This window comes from Lichenostomus cassidix, chromosome 1 (assembly GCF_008360975.1).
Source record: "Lichenostomus cassidix isolate B80296 chromosome 1, HeHo_3.0, whole genome shotgun sequence".
NCBI lineage: Eukaryota > Metazoa > Chordata > Aves > Passeriformes > Meliphagidae > Lichenostomus > Lichenostomus cassidix.
The window spans coordinates 49,105,198-49,122,136 of NC_139479.1; the positions used below are offsets into that span (position 1 = coordinate 49,105,198).

Sequence of the window (16,939 nt, forward strand, 5' to 3'; positions counted from 1 at the left end):
CAGTACTTCCTGTAAGAACTTGGTGCTAGCTCCAGGGCTCTTCTGTTATGGATTTATAGGGTAGTGATTTACTATGTATTGTGGGACTGCAGCTTAGAAATATTTGTCCTTCCAAGCTTTACAAACAATGAAAAGGAGATGTTATCGTCAGTTTGCATTCTGGATTCTCTTAGTCTGGTCTAATAAAGGTATTTTTTATCCTATAGCTTAAGCATGGTTGAGCTGCTGCAGTCAATTAATTATCCACACTCCTTAAAATTGTCAAGCAGCAAATATAATTGATGATAAAGCTCTGTGTGTGCAGTCTAAACTCAGGTACTAAACAGCTGTGTAAGTTTTATTGTTGCAATCTTCCCCTTGAGGGAACCCAGAACAACAAAAGAGTTGTCTCTTTTGTCGTGGCAAGTCCAGCCACCCTCTTAAAGAAATGCAATGGAAATACTGTTGATTTAGGAACATAACGTCCTGCTTGTGCTTCAGTAGGGCAAGTGTCACATCCGTCTCCTCTCTCAAATATTCTCCTGTGGAGACTGAGAAGTCAAGACAGCAGTGGACTTGTTCAGGCACTGTCAGCAATGAGGGAACTGGAATCTCACCAAACCACCTTTAGTAAATATATTTTCTTGCAAAACAGGGGTCAACACTTCACTGTTCTGTAGATCAACATGTGTATGTATCTGACCTTTTTTATTTTATGCTTTTGAAGACTTCCTATGTCACAAGAAAGTGAAGTCAAGATTAGTGTGGATTATGGTTCAACTAATGATGTTTGTGTCATCTTAGCCACCATGTGCACCTGTTAAGTGGCTCAAATGTGACTTTTGGAATTTTGTTTTTAAAAACAACAGTGTGTAGTGACAATATGTTCAGTCCGTCATGTACTGCATTTGCAATTTTATCTAGAGTGTTTTCTGTAGTGACGGGCTTTGCCTCCTCCTCTCTTTTATGATATAGGTGTTTTCTTTGAAGATGGATCCAATCAGCAATGTTCTGATTTTTGTTGTATTTGAATTTGAGGGATTAGGCTTTCATTTGGAGAAAATCTACCGTTACCATACTCAGATGATAAAAACACTGGCAAAAGCTTTAACAATAGTGAGTCATGTTTCATGAATTGAGACTGGGAATATTATGCTTCTTAGGAAGCAGCTCTCTTTGATCTTTTCAGTGCTGTTTTTAGCAAGGCAGCATTCCCTGTCAAGCTGTTATACTAAAATCTTGAAAGAAAGTATCAGTAGTAATGTGTAGTAAGTCTTGAAACTTCTGGTATGTAACTCAGTCTCAAAGAATCTATTTCCAAATTTGGTTGGAAGTCTGTATGTTGCCACTCATTCCCTTTTTCTTTTTTTTTTTTTTTTCTTTTTGTGTAGTCCTAACATATATTACAGGAGAGCAAGGGTCTGCTGCTACTCTTATCCTTCTCCAATCCTGTGTTTTAGCATGGGCTTATTACATCAAGTTTTCATTGTGGAGGCAATTCCAAATACAACCTTTAGTTGTATTTAGCAGTCTTTAGTTTGCTTCCCTGAAAATCCAGTTTTGCTAATGGAATAAATTCAGGTCCAGATTTATTGTTGTGTAACTTTGATTTTGATTGTATAAAGATCTTTATATAACTTAAATACAACAATTAAACAATTTAAAAGAGAACTATTCTACTTGTAAAATAGATCATAAGAAGTATGTGTTTATATTTTCTCAATTTTTTGGAAACTAAACCTGTTTATAAAATAGTCCACTAATGCTGTTTTTAACTCTTTCAGGGTATAAAACATGTTGATCACTTTGGTTTCATTTGCCGGGAATCGGTGGAACCTGGGTTAAGCCAGTATGTTTGCTATGTGTTCCAGTGTGCAAATGAGTCTCTGGTGAGTATTTATTAACGATCCTAACCTTTTCATCGGAGCATTTCCTAGGAATTTCCTGAACAATAGGAGTCTCTGTTATTCTGCTGTGTCAGCTGAGCCTCACTGGTCACATCTTCTCAGGCGCAAGACATCAGCTGTGCATATGCAAATTTGCAATAGGAAATGCACATATTCTGTTCATACACAGCCATATCCTGCTACTCTGCTGATGACAACATATATCCACAACAAATAGATAAAGTTCATATGGGTGTGTTCATGCATGTGGACTGTGAGCATATCTGGGCTCTGTATTTGATTGTAACTCTTCCAATTCAAACTGTTGAGAGATTTGGCTCCCTGTGTAAAGACATGTATTGAATCAGTGGCAAAGCTGATCATAAAACCCAAACATACACTTCAGGGTAGGGTTTAAACTACTGGCTGATCCTGCATGTGTCTTAAACCTACATGTGGCTTTAGCTTTTTCCCTGTAGTCTGTTTTGTTCCTCAGGAGAAGAAAATAGCAGCATCTGATCACAGAAGAAGATGTGATCTATACCATAGTATTTGTGGATGTATGTAACTATAAAAAAGTACATTGGACTTTGTATAAAGTATGTATCAATTAATTGAAGTTCCAGATGCCACTGATTTTACTGACAGCAGGTAGCTTAATAATGTGAGATGCATACAGGAAATTTTGTCTTCTCCATTTTTATTTTAAAACTCTGACACTTTAAAAGTAGTAGTTTCCTGTTCTGAAACGTTTGTTCCTGATGGCTCTGGTAACAGCTGCTAACTCTTTCTTAGATGAACTTAAAAATCAATTCCCTAGCTAGCTGAAAGTGTCATTTGTTAATCCATTGACTAGCTTGAGAGGGAATAGATTTACATCAAAACTTCAAACAGCTAACAGCTCTAGATGTACAATGGCAACTGAGGCTGCACTTTTGTCAAAATGGATGCTTGTTATGAAATCAGCTTTATCATTGTGCTCACAGAAAATGTTACATCTGAGCTATTGATAAATCTGACCATGCATAATTCAAAGTCTTGAGTGGTGTATGAAACGCCCATGATTTTATGAACCTCTTTGCATATTATAGTACTGATATGTGTGGGTATGCCTGCATTGCAATAGGAAATAAGCATTCCTGAGCTATTTTCAGATGCAATCACTTGGATCTTGGTGGCAGTTTGACTTGACAGGGCAGAGCTTTCCAGATTCTCCACTGCCAGGCAGGCTGTGTTGGGAGACTTGTGTATATTTACTCTAAACCTAGTTAAGGTTTGTGCTACAGTCCCCATGATTTTAGTGTTGTCATAGTCCATATGCTTAACACTGTTCTATGGGTCTTCTATTGGAGAAGAATAGCCAAATTAAAAAACTTACCAGTCTATGTTGCAAGAGGGACATTCACTGTTCCATGCCATGCTTTATTGCTAAGAAGAGAAAGCACCCAGAAATTACTTGTAACGCTTAAAACTGTGAGGTTTAACGGAAACAAAACAAATGTACATGTACTGGGACACAAACTAGTTCAAATTTCTACATTCAGGTTCCTTTTCCACTTGTTTTTTCTTTTTCCTCCCAAGTGACAGGCCCTCAAAAAAGTCTGTGTGTATTCAATGTTAAACTGCATAATTTTGGTCTCAAATATTTCAGCTTTCTTCTTCCTGCTTATTAAAAAAAAGTAACAAGCAGAGTGAGGACCTGATTCTGAAGTAGAATACTAATTTCTTTCCTAAAATTGCTCTCAAGCTGCTGTCTCCCTCTTTCCATGCTAATGCTAACCCTCAGCAAACAGCTTTTAATAAGCATTGTATTCCCCTGCAATCCAGAGAGGGGAGCTCCAAGTGCTTTGTATGCAAGGTCTGCGAGCATATTTGAACGAATGTGGAGAAATGCTCTCAGCTCAACCTTTCTTATATAAAAGCTGAGCTTTTCCAGTGCTGGTGCGTGGGAACATAGCACTGCTTTGTTTGTGTTAGTGGCAGAGGAAAGATCAGGGCAGCCTGCAAGGCAGGCTAGCAGTACTCAAAGATATGTAGTGATTCTAATGAAGCTGTAGGCAGCCTGGTAGCCTGGAGAAAAGTGAACTGCTGTGGGAAGCTCCTGTCTGGCAGCAGGGATGGGTCTGTGGGGGTTGGTGCTAAAATGGTCTAGTGGTGGGAGGACAGTCATTAAGAGGCAGCATGTGCAGTTTACAGGAGAAACTTGAAGCTAAAGAAATTAATGCTTTTTATTTAGCTGGCATATAGTCAAGCCAAAAATTCTCACCTGCAGCTTCTTAAAACAGTGGGTGGCTTCCCAGTAAGCTTGAGTAGCTGCAGTTAGATATCAAAATTACACTGTCTGGCTGAACTTAAAGATGGTGAGCATCTACAGAAAAGGTAGAAAGCTGGGAATACAACCTTGATCTCTTTAGCAAACAGCAAATGGCTGTGTATGGTCCAGGTTTTTCCTTTAGTTCTAAAGCACCTGTCTGTGATGTGATGTGATTTATAAATCTGATTTCATATATATGGCATGCATTTTTGTTTACTCTTTTCCGCCCTTCCCATATAGGTCGATGAGGTAATGCTGACCCTGAAACAAGCCTTCAGCACTGCTGCAGCTCTGCAAAACGCCAAGACACAGATTAAACTGTGTGAGGCCTGCCCTATGCATTCATTGCACAAACTTTGTGAAAGAATTGAAGGTAGCAGCTGATTTTATTTTCTAATTGTGTTTTGCTGATTTTTTAGAGGAATAACTTAAACAATGTAACAGAGGGAAAAGTATTCCAGTATGCAATTCTTACTGTCACCTTGCATTGTCTGTATTTAGGTGGAGTGTTAGCAGTAATGATACTGCAACAGAATATAATATAGTTTCTGTTATGAGTACATACTCTTTCATCATCATACCTTTCTTAAGCAGAGCAGCAAAACCCCCCCACTTGACCTTTCATTTGTTTCGGTATTTTTCTCAAGTTGCATGCTTTCAAAATTACTCATAAAAAGACAGTTGTGATCAAAGAGGATCTTGCTTTCCTGTGTGATCCTTCTTTCCTGTGTGGGGTTATTTTTTCCTTCTTGGTGTTTATTGTCTCACACACTTCAAAATCTAGTTATATTATGGGAAAATAAATTGTTAAGTTAGGAGATTAATATCTAATAAAGGAAGTTAAGGCAACTACCTGACTTCAGATATGAATAGATAAACTTTTGTAGTGTCTCTGGAAGGGAAGTGTGCCAGAACAGATGCAAAAAAGTCTTACAAGATAGAATTTAAAAAAAAAAGAAAAGTTAGGATCCTATTTTTATAGCCACTCTGCTATGTGTCCTTGCAAAGTATTGTATGCCAAAAAAAAAAAAAGCAAGTATGTAACAAAAAACAAATAGTGTTGTATTTTCTGGTCTGGTAATGATGGTGCTCCATATTTACAGTTCTCCCATTCACTGAAAGTCACTGTTGCTACTTGCTTCTCTCTGATGGATGAAAATCAAAGTGTAAAATCCTAGTGGGGTGGAATTTTGTTAGGCTGTGACTTACAGTTTCTGAGTTTAACAGCAGGTATTCAGAAGTGGTAAAGCTTAGCTGGGAGTGTTTTCTGTAAATGATAAACTATAGAGGCTGCTGTGTAAGGCAGTGTTAATATCTTGAACACAGGTGCTTGCAGGATAAGTACCCAGTATCAAAATAAAATTTCTCTTGGGGCAACAGCTAGGGTACTGTAGTAGTAGTTTCAGTCACTAAGTACAAAGTTTATGAAAGACTTATTTTAGTGTCCCTTTTTTTTGTCAATCTGCTTTGTTTTGAGTTTATAAGTTTAGCAAAATCAAACCTAAAGCTGCATGACTTTGAAAAACATTTTTTATCTGTTCTGATTGCAATTCTTTATTAATGACATCTACTTTAGGTGGAAAAAACATATCTTCATCTGGTTCAAGGGTGTTTTTTTCCCTCACGTTTTTCATAGCTTCCTAGAATGAGCTCTGTGACAAAATGTGCACTTTATTGAGTATCAGAAATTCTTTCCTTTATTATTACAGTTTTCATGCTGTTCTTACTTTTGAAAGTGTCTTCAGTTCTCTGGTATGACCTCTACCTTATCCTTTCCTTGGGCAGAAATGCATTTAAGTTTCTGAGTTAAAAGTGTCTGAAAATGTCCAAGTATCCTATGCATTGATTATCCCTCCAATCATTACCCTGATCTGTTCCTTTCCTCCTCCTCTCCCACATGGTTGTCAGGCTTCCAGCTGTCAGTGAGCTCTTGGTGGTAGGACAGAAGCCATCAGTGGTGTAGGGAGCACAACCTTTTACACAGGAGCCAGCCACTTAGCTGCTGCTGCTGGTAATATTTTTACTGCTAAAGAAAGGAGACAGAGCCACATGGTTCAGCAAAACCTCAACTATTTTGTATCATATGTACAGCGGATATACAACTGTCATATATTTAACTTGTATAAGCTCAAATGCAAATTTATATCTTCTACAGTCATTTTGTTCAAAAGTTTTTTCAGAGGTCATTTGAGAATCTAGAAGTTTTAATGGTCCTTTCTTTTCCCAGGACTCTATCCACCAAGAGCCAAACTTGTAATTCAGAGACATCTGTCATCACTAACTGATAATGAGCAAGCAGACATTTTTGAACGTGTTCAGGTAATACCTTAGGAGCTGTTCCTCCTAATTTGAAAAATACCATGATAAAGTGGACTAGATATTTTTTCTTATGATTATGTTTGGTTTGTTATGTAGTTGGTCTAGAATTTACTATTTTTCCACCTAATATCGTACTGAAATAGCTTGCTCCAGCTTAAACTCATGTGTGATGCACTACTGTTGGAAAAGATTTGTTCCCCAAATTTGCTGAGATACTCTGTGTTCTTACCCAGCATATATTTTTTATTCTGAGGTAAGTTTTTCATCTGTAAACATGTTTCCCCGCTTGAAAGTGATGTGGGAGTAGGCTGAGAGCAGGAGAGACATGCCGGTATCAGAGACATGTGTGGCATTTTCAGAATTTGACTTTTTTTACTTACTTTGGCACAACATTCTGGTGTAGGCAGATTTTGGCTGAAGTATACAATTATTTAGGCTTCCCAAGGCTGTGTTCCTCTCTAGATTCCTGAAGAATAGAGTGGCTTGTTTTCCTTGTGCCACTTATAAGGCTGTATAGTAACAGACAACCTTGGAAAACAACATGTATGGGTGTAAGGCTCCCTTCTCTCTATAGCCTGCAACATTTTTCAGTTTTTGTTCTGTCTTGTTCAGGAGCGTGAAGGCACACACACAGAATTGCAATTTGACGTAATAACAGTGCACTCTGGCTTTTGGTGTATTAGTATATTAATTTCAAAGAATACCTTCATATGCTTCATATGGAAGCAAATAATGACTTGAAAGACAAACTTTCCTTTCTTTGCTGTTATGACAGAAAATGAAGCCTGAAAATGACCAGGAGGAAAATGAACTTGTGATCTTACATCTCCGTCAGCTCTGTGAGACTAAGCAGAAAACACACATTCACATTGGTGAAGCACCATCGGTAAAGCTTGGTTTTGTATTACTCCTCTCCCTCTTCCCACCCCATTAAAGTGCATTCTTAATTACTAGTAGGACCGCTTCTAGATTTTTTCAGCTGAAAGCTGGGTATTGTAATTAAGAGAGGACTCTAAAAGAAAAGAAATTTTATTTAATTTCTAGTGTCATACATGGATTTTATAAGTTCAGGGGGACATGAAAGGAAGAAAGACAACTAATAACTTTGATGTCTGTACTTCGTCATAGTGTGAGAATACCTCTTCTTTTCCTTTCCCCCTTGATCCCCACTCCCAAGGAAAAATATCTAGGGAGGGTAGGAATGAAGAGGGCATTGATTTCAACTTAAGCTATGAGCTAATATTGCAAAAGAAATGGGAAACAGTATTGTTAAATTGGTATGCTTTTACAATATAGTCTTTGGGGATGGAATGTGCCTTCGACGGTGGGTTTGTTTGGGAGAGTGTTTTGGTTTCTTGTTCAGGATGTTTTTTTTGGAGGAGGGTAGTGGGTTTGTAGTGGTTTTTTTAATAAGGCCAAGGGTATCTTGTTTATTATGTAACTTGGTTCAGCTCTATTCTTTGGAAATAGTCTTCACAATTAAAAAAAGACTTGCCAAAGCTAAATAGTGTCTTTGCTCATTTCAGCAGGTCATTTCTAACAGTGCGATTCCAGAAAGCACCACCAGTGGTGGCAGGTTTAAACTTGACATTCTGAAAAACAAGGCAAAGAAATCCTTGACTAGCTCTCTGGAAAATATCTTCTCAAGGGTAAGTCTAACAACTCATTGTCATCAGCTGTCCCAGATACCCTTGACAGTAAAGACCTATCAGATTTTTTGTTGTTGTTGTTTTGTCCTCAGTCTGATAAATGCTTAATGAAGCAATATCCCTGTTGTGAAATCTGAGAGTTACAGCTGGGTTGATTGTGATTTAACTGTACTAGAAAGTTTACAGTAAGGCCACACATACTGAGGGGGGAAAAAGACAAATTTCTGAATAATGAACATTCATTGTAGGTGGCAAGTAAACTAGCTGAGCATTATCGGATGTGTTGCTTCAGAATAAAATTTAATCAGGATGGTTGCATGATCCCATAAAGAGACATATTATTGGTTATTCAAAGTATGAATAAATGTGCCTGCATATATGGGAAATCATTCTTTTCTGAGAAGTAATGCCTTCCAGCTTATAGCTGAAATTGGTCATATTAGGCACTAAGAACCTTTAGAATGTAGTAACAAATTTCCTTTTGCAGGGAAAAAAAAAAAAAGCAATAGTCTTAAAAGGTCAGTTGGTCCTCATTTTGATGTTCCTAGCCAGATATGATGTGAAATTGCAGATAATCACTGAAACTCTCTTACATTAAGTAGGCTTTTAATAAAGAAGTCTGAATGGCAAATTTTGCTTGGTGTCCCCTGCTCTGAAGGGTGAGTCAGAGGGGAGGCACATAGAGAAGTATCTGAAGAAGGCTGTGTGCCTGAGATCCAGTGTGTCTTTACAGAGGAAATGTGATAAACTGTATGGGACAATTCAGACCAGTGACATTAAGTGACTTTTCCTAGTAATTTTAAAAGTACCATTCTAAATCAAGCCCTAAGTTGCACTTTTCCTGCAGCTTATGTGGGCATGTCATAAAGTAACCTACAAATGTAGGATGCCACAGATGTTCCCTATAAGGGAAACAAAACAGTCTTAACCAGAGAGAATCCTTAGAACTTACAGGTAGGTGTCAATTTGATCTAGGACTGAAGCTATCAGTAAAACTCTGCTGGTCAAATTTGACCTCTATTGTGTAGCAGATTTTACAGACTAGGGGCTTGGTCTGAGTATGGGGAGAGATAGAGAGAGACTGTATGCAAAAGAGAGGAAAAGAGTGATGGCAGTCAGAAGATCTGGGTAATTTCAGCAGTTTGGAATATCATCCAGTGGTGACAGCTACAGTCATGCCTTTGATGAGTCTCGTTTCTTTTACACATCTAAGGGGCATGTGACTGGCAAGTGATCTAGCTGTGGTGGCAGGTCACTAACCCTGCAGTGGCTGTGAAAGAAGCCACTGAAATAACTCAGTAAAGCATATACAGACATGCTGGCATTCCAATCACATCAAGGAAGAATCATTTGGATCAAATACACTGCTTAAATTGAAAAGCCCCTCTGAATCTGAAGGGAAATTTCTTATAAATAGATGTTAGAGGTTTTTTGTATAGTATGTTTCTTCTCACCAGGGCTATTGTGACATGCTGCTTATAATATGATGATATACACAGCCATGACTGAGTTTAAGAGAAGGGGACACCTGAATCTGGATTAGGGCCATTTCAAGTTTGCTGTTGATGAAGTGGATTTGCTGTTGTGCAAAAGATTGTCACATCTTCAACTTGACTGCAATAGATTAACTTAGCTTTTAACTGCAATAGATCAGGAGCAGCAGTATGTTGCAGTGAGTCATGATACACATGGGGGCTCATCCTTGCAGATCCACTTAAAAGTTACGCAATGTAAGACCAAGAAAAAATACTTAGAGTGCAGCTCAACCACTAATTATTTATTTAAAGCAGGTACATACAAGTATCTCTGTGCAGGTGTGCTGTGTATTATATGCATACATGTGATACACAATGACTGTTTCAGTAGTTCTTATTCTTCATCAGGCTATTACAACAAGCGTAACGGATCATGGTTAATTCCTAAAGGTATTTAAGCAGTTTATACCTATTGGTGTAGTGGATTTTCTCCTTGTTAAGGCAGGTGCAGATGGTATTGATGTAATAGAGCTAATTATGCACAAGTTGCCATCTTTATTTAAAAGTATATTTAGTTACAAAGAGACCAAGAAAGAACTTACATTAGTTTTGTTTTGGTTTGTTTTTGTTTTTTTTTAAGGTAGCATTCAGCATCTTTTTATAGGTAAAAATTTTCAAATGAAAATTAAAAGTCAGTATTAGTCTGGGAGAGTCTTAGGCTGCTTCAGTCTTAGGAAAGTTAGAAAGAAAGAAGTATGTAGTAACCAGATATCTAGGAACACTTTAAGTGGATGGCTTCTTAGCTAGGTAAATAGCATCAAGTGACACTTTAAGCTGCTCACTACTTGCCTTCGGAAACATGCTGGTTTCTGTGCCCTGGCTTCACTTAGTCCCAGAGGAATGTCACTTCTTCACTTGTTTATTTTGCTGGACTGATCTTATTTTTGTGAGGTTTGAACCAAAACAGTCTTCCTAATGAGGTACCTCAGAGAAATAAATATAACCTTTCTTTGACCTCTTGAACAGAATTTCATCCAGTCCATGCTGCACTAACCTCTTCTGTTGTTCTTCCTTAATCAAAAGTTCTTTTTACAGTGCCAAAAGTGTGCATTTTCAAAGGTAGTGAGAAACTTCCAAGTTATACTTTGCTCTTGGTTTTATTGTGAGATTCAGTGAAGAGATGCTTCAGGCAGAGTATTTATCAGTAACGTGCTTAAGTGGGATAATGTACTTAAAGGGCACGCTAAGTCTTGAAAATAACTCCTACCAGGAAAAAGTAGGCTAAATAAATTCTGATGATGTTGACAAAACTTCCCCTGGAGTTGCAAGCGTACCAAGAGGAGGTCTGTCTGTAGTCTTCCTAAAACCTAGGCTATTTTTCTCCTGATAAAGTACTGAAAGCAACTTGCTTCAGCAGTCAGAAGTGTACAACAGCAAACATCACCAGGGATTTAAGGTTAGGAGTTAAAGCAGTCAAAAGTATTGTGGATCTATTGCCTCTTCTTGCAAAACCGAAGAACTGTTACAAATTCAGCAAAGGTCCTTTAACATTAATTTCAAGGATATTTGCATCAGATTTATCTGCATTATAAATGTAAAATCTTGTTTTGTCCAGTGCTATTTGGCTGGATTTGCTGCCAAGAGAGCATTTTTTCTGAGTTTTAGTGCTTTTACTTCTTTTTGCCAGGTGGGCTTAATTTGTCTGAAATGTTTAGATATGGACAAACTGTATTTCATGAGACTGTAGTATGCCAGGTGCATGCATCAGGAGCAGCACACAGTACTGAAATCTGGAGCTTTTTTAACTTGGCTGCTTAAGCAAGTTAGCTACTTTGCCTCAGTCATGTCAGGAAACACTCACTTGCCTCGAACAATAGAACTGCAGGTTTAAAACTCCTGGGAGCTACATGGGAGAAGATACAGTTTGGCCAGCTAGAGATGTCATTTTTTTTGTAAAGACCGGTGCTTGACCCATGATCTGTGGTCTTACGTCAAACGTGCTACATGCCTCAACTGTCCCGTGTTCACCTGCACAGGTGTTGCCATCTTTGCTTAACCTTCAGAAGAAGAGGAAAAAGACCAGATTAAATTAGATGCCTTTTTTCTTGCAGGGAGCCAACAGAATGCGTGGCCGCCTGGGAAGTGTGGACAGCTTTGAGCGCTGCAGCAGCCTTGCTTCTGACAGAGTACGTAAGGAGCTTAGTTCAAACTGGTGTTTTCATACACGGGTGTCAGTGGAGCGTAAATACAGCGCTCTGCTTTAATTTGAAGGAAGTAGAACAAAGCACATCAACTTACAAAACTCAAAGATGTTTCCACTGGGAGGCAGAGGGTGTAAGAAAGCTGGGGTTTATGTCAACTTGAAGCTTCAGCTTTAATCTGATTGCCAGTCCTTTTTATCTACACTTCCCTTGCTTTTACAAAAGGCAAGGAATTTCTGGTTTCTGCCTTGTTTTACTGAAGTAATTAAGTAAGGTCATGTCTCAGCAAAAGGAAGTGCTCTGAAGGTGAAGAATCCTTTCTGTAAGTAATAGTTGCTTTAGGGAAGTAAGAATTTTTGACCTAAGCCCAGCTGTTTGGGATGCTGTATGGTAACAAGAGGGCGGAACTCTGTTCACTTTCTTTTTATTTCCTGTTTTTAAAGTTTTACCTCACATGAGGTTTGGTTACTGGTTTTCCCAGGAGGTGAAGATTCTGTCATGGTTTTCCTGCTGCAGTTACTCATAAACTGGCTGTGTAATAACAGTCTCTCTTCCAGGATGTCGCTGTGACGGTACAGGAAGTATGCTCGCGATATGTCGAGGAAACTAGCTAAAAGCAGTTTCCCTAGTCTTTTCCATTCCTGTGTTTTCCCGAAAGAGGCAGAAGTCTGGTAGCTGGAATGCCAATCCCTGTGAGAGGATGCCTGGAGTAATTAGTATGTTGTTTGTGTTGCATATACATTTTTACTCCTCCCTCTGCTTTCCCTTTTTGGAAGAAGGTCGCTGCTGGTTTGGAGCGAACTATCAAAGGATGTCTGGTTTGGGTGATAATTAGCATACAATAGGCCATGACCCAGAAGGGGGAGAGGCTTTGGTGCCCCGGTGCTGGCGGCCCGTGGGTTAAGTGAGAGCTCTCGTAGGGCACAGAGCCTCAGGCCTTACTCCACCAGCACTTCCTTTCAGGACACTTCTCCGGGCGATTCTCCGCCAGCTACTCCTCCAGCGTCCCCCGTGTCCTCGGCCTGGCAGACGTTTCCCGAGGAAGGCTCGGACTCCCCTCAGTTCAGGAGACGCGCGCACACATTCAGCCACCCTCCCTCCAGTGCCAGACGGAGGATAACCTTCCAGAACGGCAGGTCCCAGAGTGTTCGCTCCCCGCTGCTGCGGCAGAACGGCGTGGAGGCGGCAAGGTGAGTCAGGGCACGCCGTGCCACCCTCCCTGTCCCCTGCCGTCCCGCTGCTCCAGCCTCGCCCGCGTCCCTCCGGATGGAGGCTGAGACAGCCCTGCTCCTGACAAAGTACGGAAGGAGCTCCGTTCAGATTGGCTTCTGCACTTCTCTGGAGTTGGTTTATTTATTTGTTTTCAGCCTGTCTTCTCTGCCTCTGAGTAGTTTGGTACTTTGCAGTAGCTCAATAATCCCTGAATTTGTGGTTCAGGGAAGGCATCAATCCATCAAACTGATGATTCGGCTGCATGCCAGCACCAATCGGTTTATTTATTTAATTTTTTGCTACCTCCGAGCTGAGCCTTTTTGGCGGTCTTGGTAGTCAGACCCTCTGGAGAAGAGGCCCTCAGTGCTTTAAGTGGCAGAGATGGCAGCCTGAAGGTTTTATGCCAGGATGGAAAAGGCACTAACAGCTTCAAGTGTCTGTAGCTGCATTAGTCAAAGCTCACAGAGAGTATGCCCAGAATTAAAACCAGTGAGGAGTCTTGCAAAAGGACATGAGGATTAAACACTTCCACTGAACTCTGAGGCATGTGATTTCCCTGTTTGCCTTTCTCCAGAGCTTCCCTCTGTAGCTTCCCTCTGTAACTTCTTTCTCCTTCCTTTTTGGAGACTCTCCAGCTGTAAACATATGGAACACTGTTCCTTCAGGAATTCCTTCACTCAGCAGAAGAGGTCCCCTCAGTTCATTGTAGACCTCTTTGGTTGTACCTTCTTTCTTCTCTCTTCTATGCTGCCTGTCTGCAGTAAGTGACTGTACAAAGTCCAAACCCTTTACAAAACTCAGGTCCAGATGAGCTGTATTTTTTTCTGTTGGAGGATCACATTCTTCAATCTATTGTCCGTTTCAGTGATTTGCTTTAATTTTACTTTTTGTGGGCTCTTTCTAAAAATGGCTTTAAATAATAATTGGTCACCTGTTTGATGTCTGTATTAAAATGTTAGTGTGAGTGCTGCATCAGCTAGTACAGAAGGGCAAAAAATTTTATTCTGTTTTAAGAGAGTGGGAGTGAAGGGTAAGAAACTAGCTTTTGTAACATTGTGTTTCTAAAGAAATAAATAATGTGTTTTTTACTGAGATAAACTTTTTTCCCACTGACCATGTTGGATGCAAACAGGAAATTCTGACAGTTCAAAGTGAAGGACTTGCTGACTACATTTCTTTGTAGTAACTTGTAAGAAGTTGCTGGTTAAGTGGCATCATCAGCAGATTTTTAGACAAAACAGTTTGTAGCAGCGTGGTTCTAAGCTGGGATTTTTCATTCTTTCCTTTTGAGGATTAGTCATAAATGTTAAGCAAAAGAAACTGAATTATTTTTTATGTCTCCTCCAACACTTGTTACTACTACTAATTAATGTTTAACTGTGTAGTAGGACTACCTTTCTTGATTTAAATACTTCACCACAATTTATCCAGAAAGACTTCATTTAAATAATCTCTACTTCTGAATGCGTTATTTACAAAAGCAAAAGAAAACTGAAGGGGAAGAAACAATGCGGTTCCAAGGATATTTTCTGAATTTTTAAGAGATTCTTTTTTCTGAATTTGCTTTGAGAATAAATAAAGCTAAAGAAATAAGGTAGTCTCACTGTTCTGCAAAGTTATTGAAAAGTTTTTTAATACAAATCAGCTGTAACAGCAAAATCAATATCTCCAGAGAAGCAGGAGTGCACATGGTTCATTTCATCTTCTGGGAAACAAAGTTATTGTAAGCCAAGCTGAGGTGTTTGGCTAGTGTCTCTGATCTGGTGCTTTTGTTGTTGTGTCCAAATCCATGCTGACCCATCTGCTGTGTTCTCTTGTTGCCTGCACAGTCCTGTGGTCGGGGTTCGGCGCGCTCTCAGTGAGAGTGAATCTGCGTCACCTGGTCTCCCCTCCTCTCTCTCTGCCCCTTCTTTCCTGAAAAGCTTTTACCAGGGCTCAGGAAGGTTGCTCCAGCACTCAGAAAGTGACCTCTCCAAGAGGTGAGAGCGCTGTCTCCTGCCTAGTTCTCCAGTGCCACCAGCTTAACGGCAGGATTCCCAGGGGAATGTGGCACATGGCATCTCTCCCACTCTGCCTTATGCTCCTGCATTTCTAACAGACTTCCGTGATGCAAATGGGCAAACAGGCTTTTGGATAAAAAAGCCTGTTAAAAATAGAGGCTTCTATGCTGGCATCTAGTAGCTGCCACCTATTTCTGTTGTAGTGTTGCAAATATGCTGCATTGGTTTGTCACGTGAAATGCAATGGATTTTAGGAGTGTCACGCTAATTTAATGCTTTTTCTGCTGAATGCAAACCAGCATGTGTTGCCATGATCGTTGGCATGTGAAAATAAGAAAAGAGCAATGTGAAGAGTGTACAGTACTAATGTGGGATGCCTGTGCATGAGGAAGGGGAAATGCCAAGTTAACTGGGTGATACTAACTGTGATATGTTTAGAGAGAATTAACAAATAACTTCCAATTGAAGAGGATGGGGAAGAGAAAAAGGTATGAAAAATGGCAAAAAACCCCCAAACCTCTTACAGACTACATCTGATTTGGGTTCCAGTCCAGCTTTATTTCTGTTTTCCCTTTAGACAGCAGATTTGATCTAAGCTGAACCAATGCGCAGGTCAGTTTGTACAGGCAGCTGGACACCATAAAACCTAGCTTTCTGGATTTGGGGAATGAAGGATTGAGTATTGTATGAAAACTGTACTTTAATGCTAGGTAATTCCAAATTGAAGTTTCTGAGATGCTATTTTTGGAATTGGTTATGCAGTCAGTTCAAGGTACCATATTTCATTATAGTGGAGTTTTGAGCTCTGAGGTGGGGAGATCTTCAAATTAGGAGTAATTCCCAGAAGATCACCATGTATCTACTTAGATTTTACAGTATACACGTTTCTGATGTCATTTAATCTTTAATTTGTATGAAAACTCTTGTGAAAATGGGATCTCATTAGCTACAGGTCATGCTGGGAGCAACTGGGCCTGAATAGTCATTGTGAGGAAATTGCAGCATCAAGAGTGAGCTCTTAGCATCTAGTTGGGTTTGTGAAGTAAATACAACAAACATAGTCGGAAAGAAGTGCTGAGTGAATAATGCTGATGTGATATGGGTCACTGAGGTAATCCCCCAGTTCAGCTGGCTAATGGAGAATGAAATATACCATCCAATTGATGGTGGCCAAAACTTGCAAATGTATGCTATGCCCTCACATTTAGGAATGAGAGGAAGTTCTCATTTTTTACAGTGTGTTTTTCTTGTGGGTTTCTTCTTTGGTTTGTTGGGGTTTTTTCCCTTTGGCTCTTTTTCTCAGAGAGGACCACCATCTATCCTAATAGACTCAGTAGGAGGTGTTCTTAGCATTCTTGTGTGAGTGAGTGTATGATAGGCTGGAATTGAGCACAGTGTGGCAGTGCTTTGCAATCTGCAGACTATAAACTGTTTAATTGTTAGGAACCCTAATTAAAACTTCAGTGCCTTTCCCAAAATAATCATGGTTACTACCATTCGTGAAGTGTGGAATTCCGATTGCACTGAAGAAGAATTCTGTATAGTCTGACTTCTTTATCATATAGCTTTGAGCTTACACATGATGCAGCAGGCAGCTTTTTTTGATGGTCTGGCAAACTTCAGTGTGCAGGAGTAGACACAGTTTCAGTTGGAATTCATTTTAGAAAGATTTTTGATTTGTAGCAATCAGATGGGCCTATGCAAAGAGAATGTTATAGAATGGCATGGGATTTTTCTTGGTTTATTTGTTTGTTCATTTTCTTTTTTTTGTTTGTTTATTTTCTTGAGCCACAGAATGGGTTTGGTTACATTTAGTTGCAGCCCCCATACAGTTCCATACTTTAAAAAATGAACAGTGTAGTAAATTTTGGCATCAACACAATATTTGTAGGTGCCTTCAGAAT

General features: G+C 39.5%; 1 protein-coding gene across 5 annotated transcripts in view; it reads left to right on the top strand.

The window, feature by feature from the left end:
* Positions 1-16,939, top strand: part of TBC1D4 (TBC1 domain family member 4) — a 104,558-nt gene that overhangs the window by 66,449 nt on the left and 21,170 nt on the right. For 2 of the 5 annotated variants that reach the window (XM_085058287.1, XM_085058318.1), the window contains exons 4-11: positions 1,764-1,868; positions 4,420-4,552; positions 6,407-6,498; positions 7,274-7,384; positions 8,025-8,147; positions 11,734-11,808; positions 12,787-13,013; positions 14,865-15,014. In XM_085058287.1, the coding sequence (XP_084914413.1) occupies positions 1,764-1,868; positions 4,420-4,552; positions 6,407-6,498; positions 7,274-7,384; positions 8,025-8,147; positions 11,734-11,808; positions 12,787-13,013; positions 14,865-15,014 (1,016 nt within the window). The remainder of the gene's footprint in view (positions 1-1,763; positions 1,869-4,419; positions 4,553-6,406; positions 6,499-7,273; positions 7,385-8,024; positions 8,148-11,733; positions 11,809-12,786; positions 13,014-14,864; positions 15,015-16,939) is intronic. The other 3 variants (XM_085058295.1, XM_085058301.1, XM_085058311.1) reach the window with 3 other exon arrangements.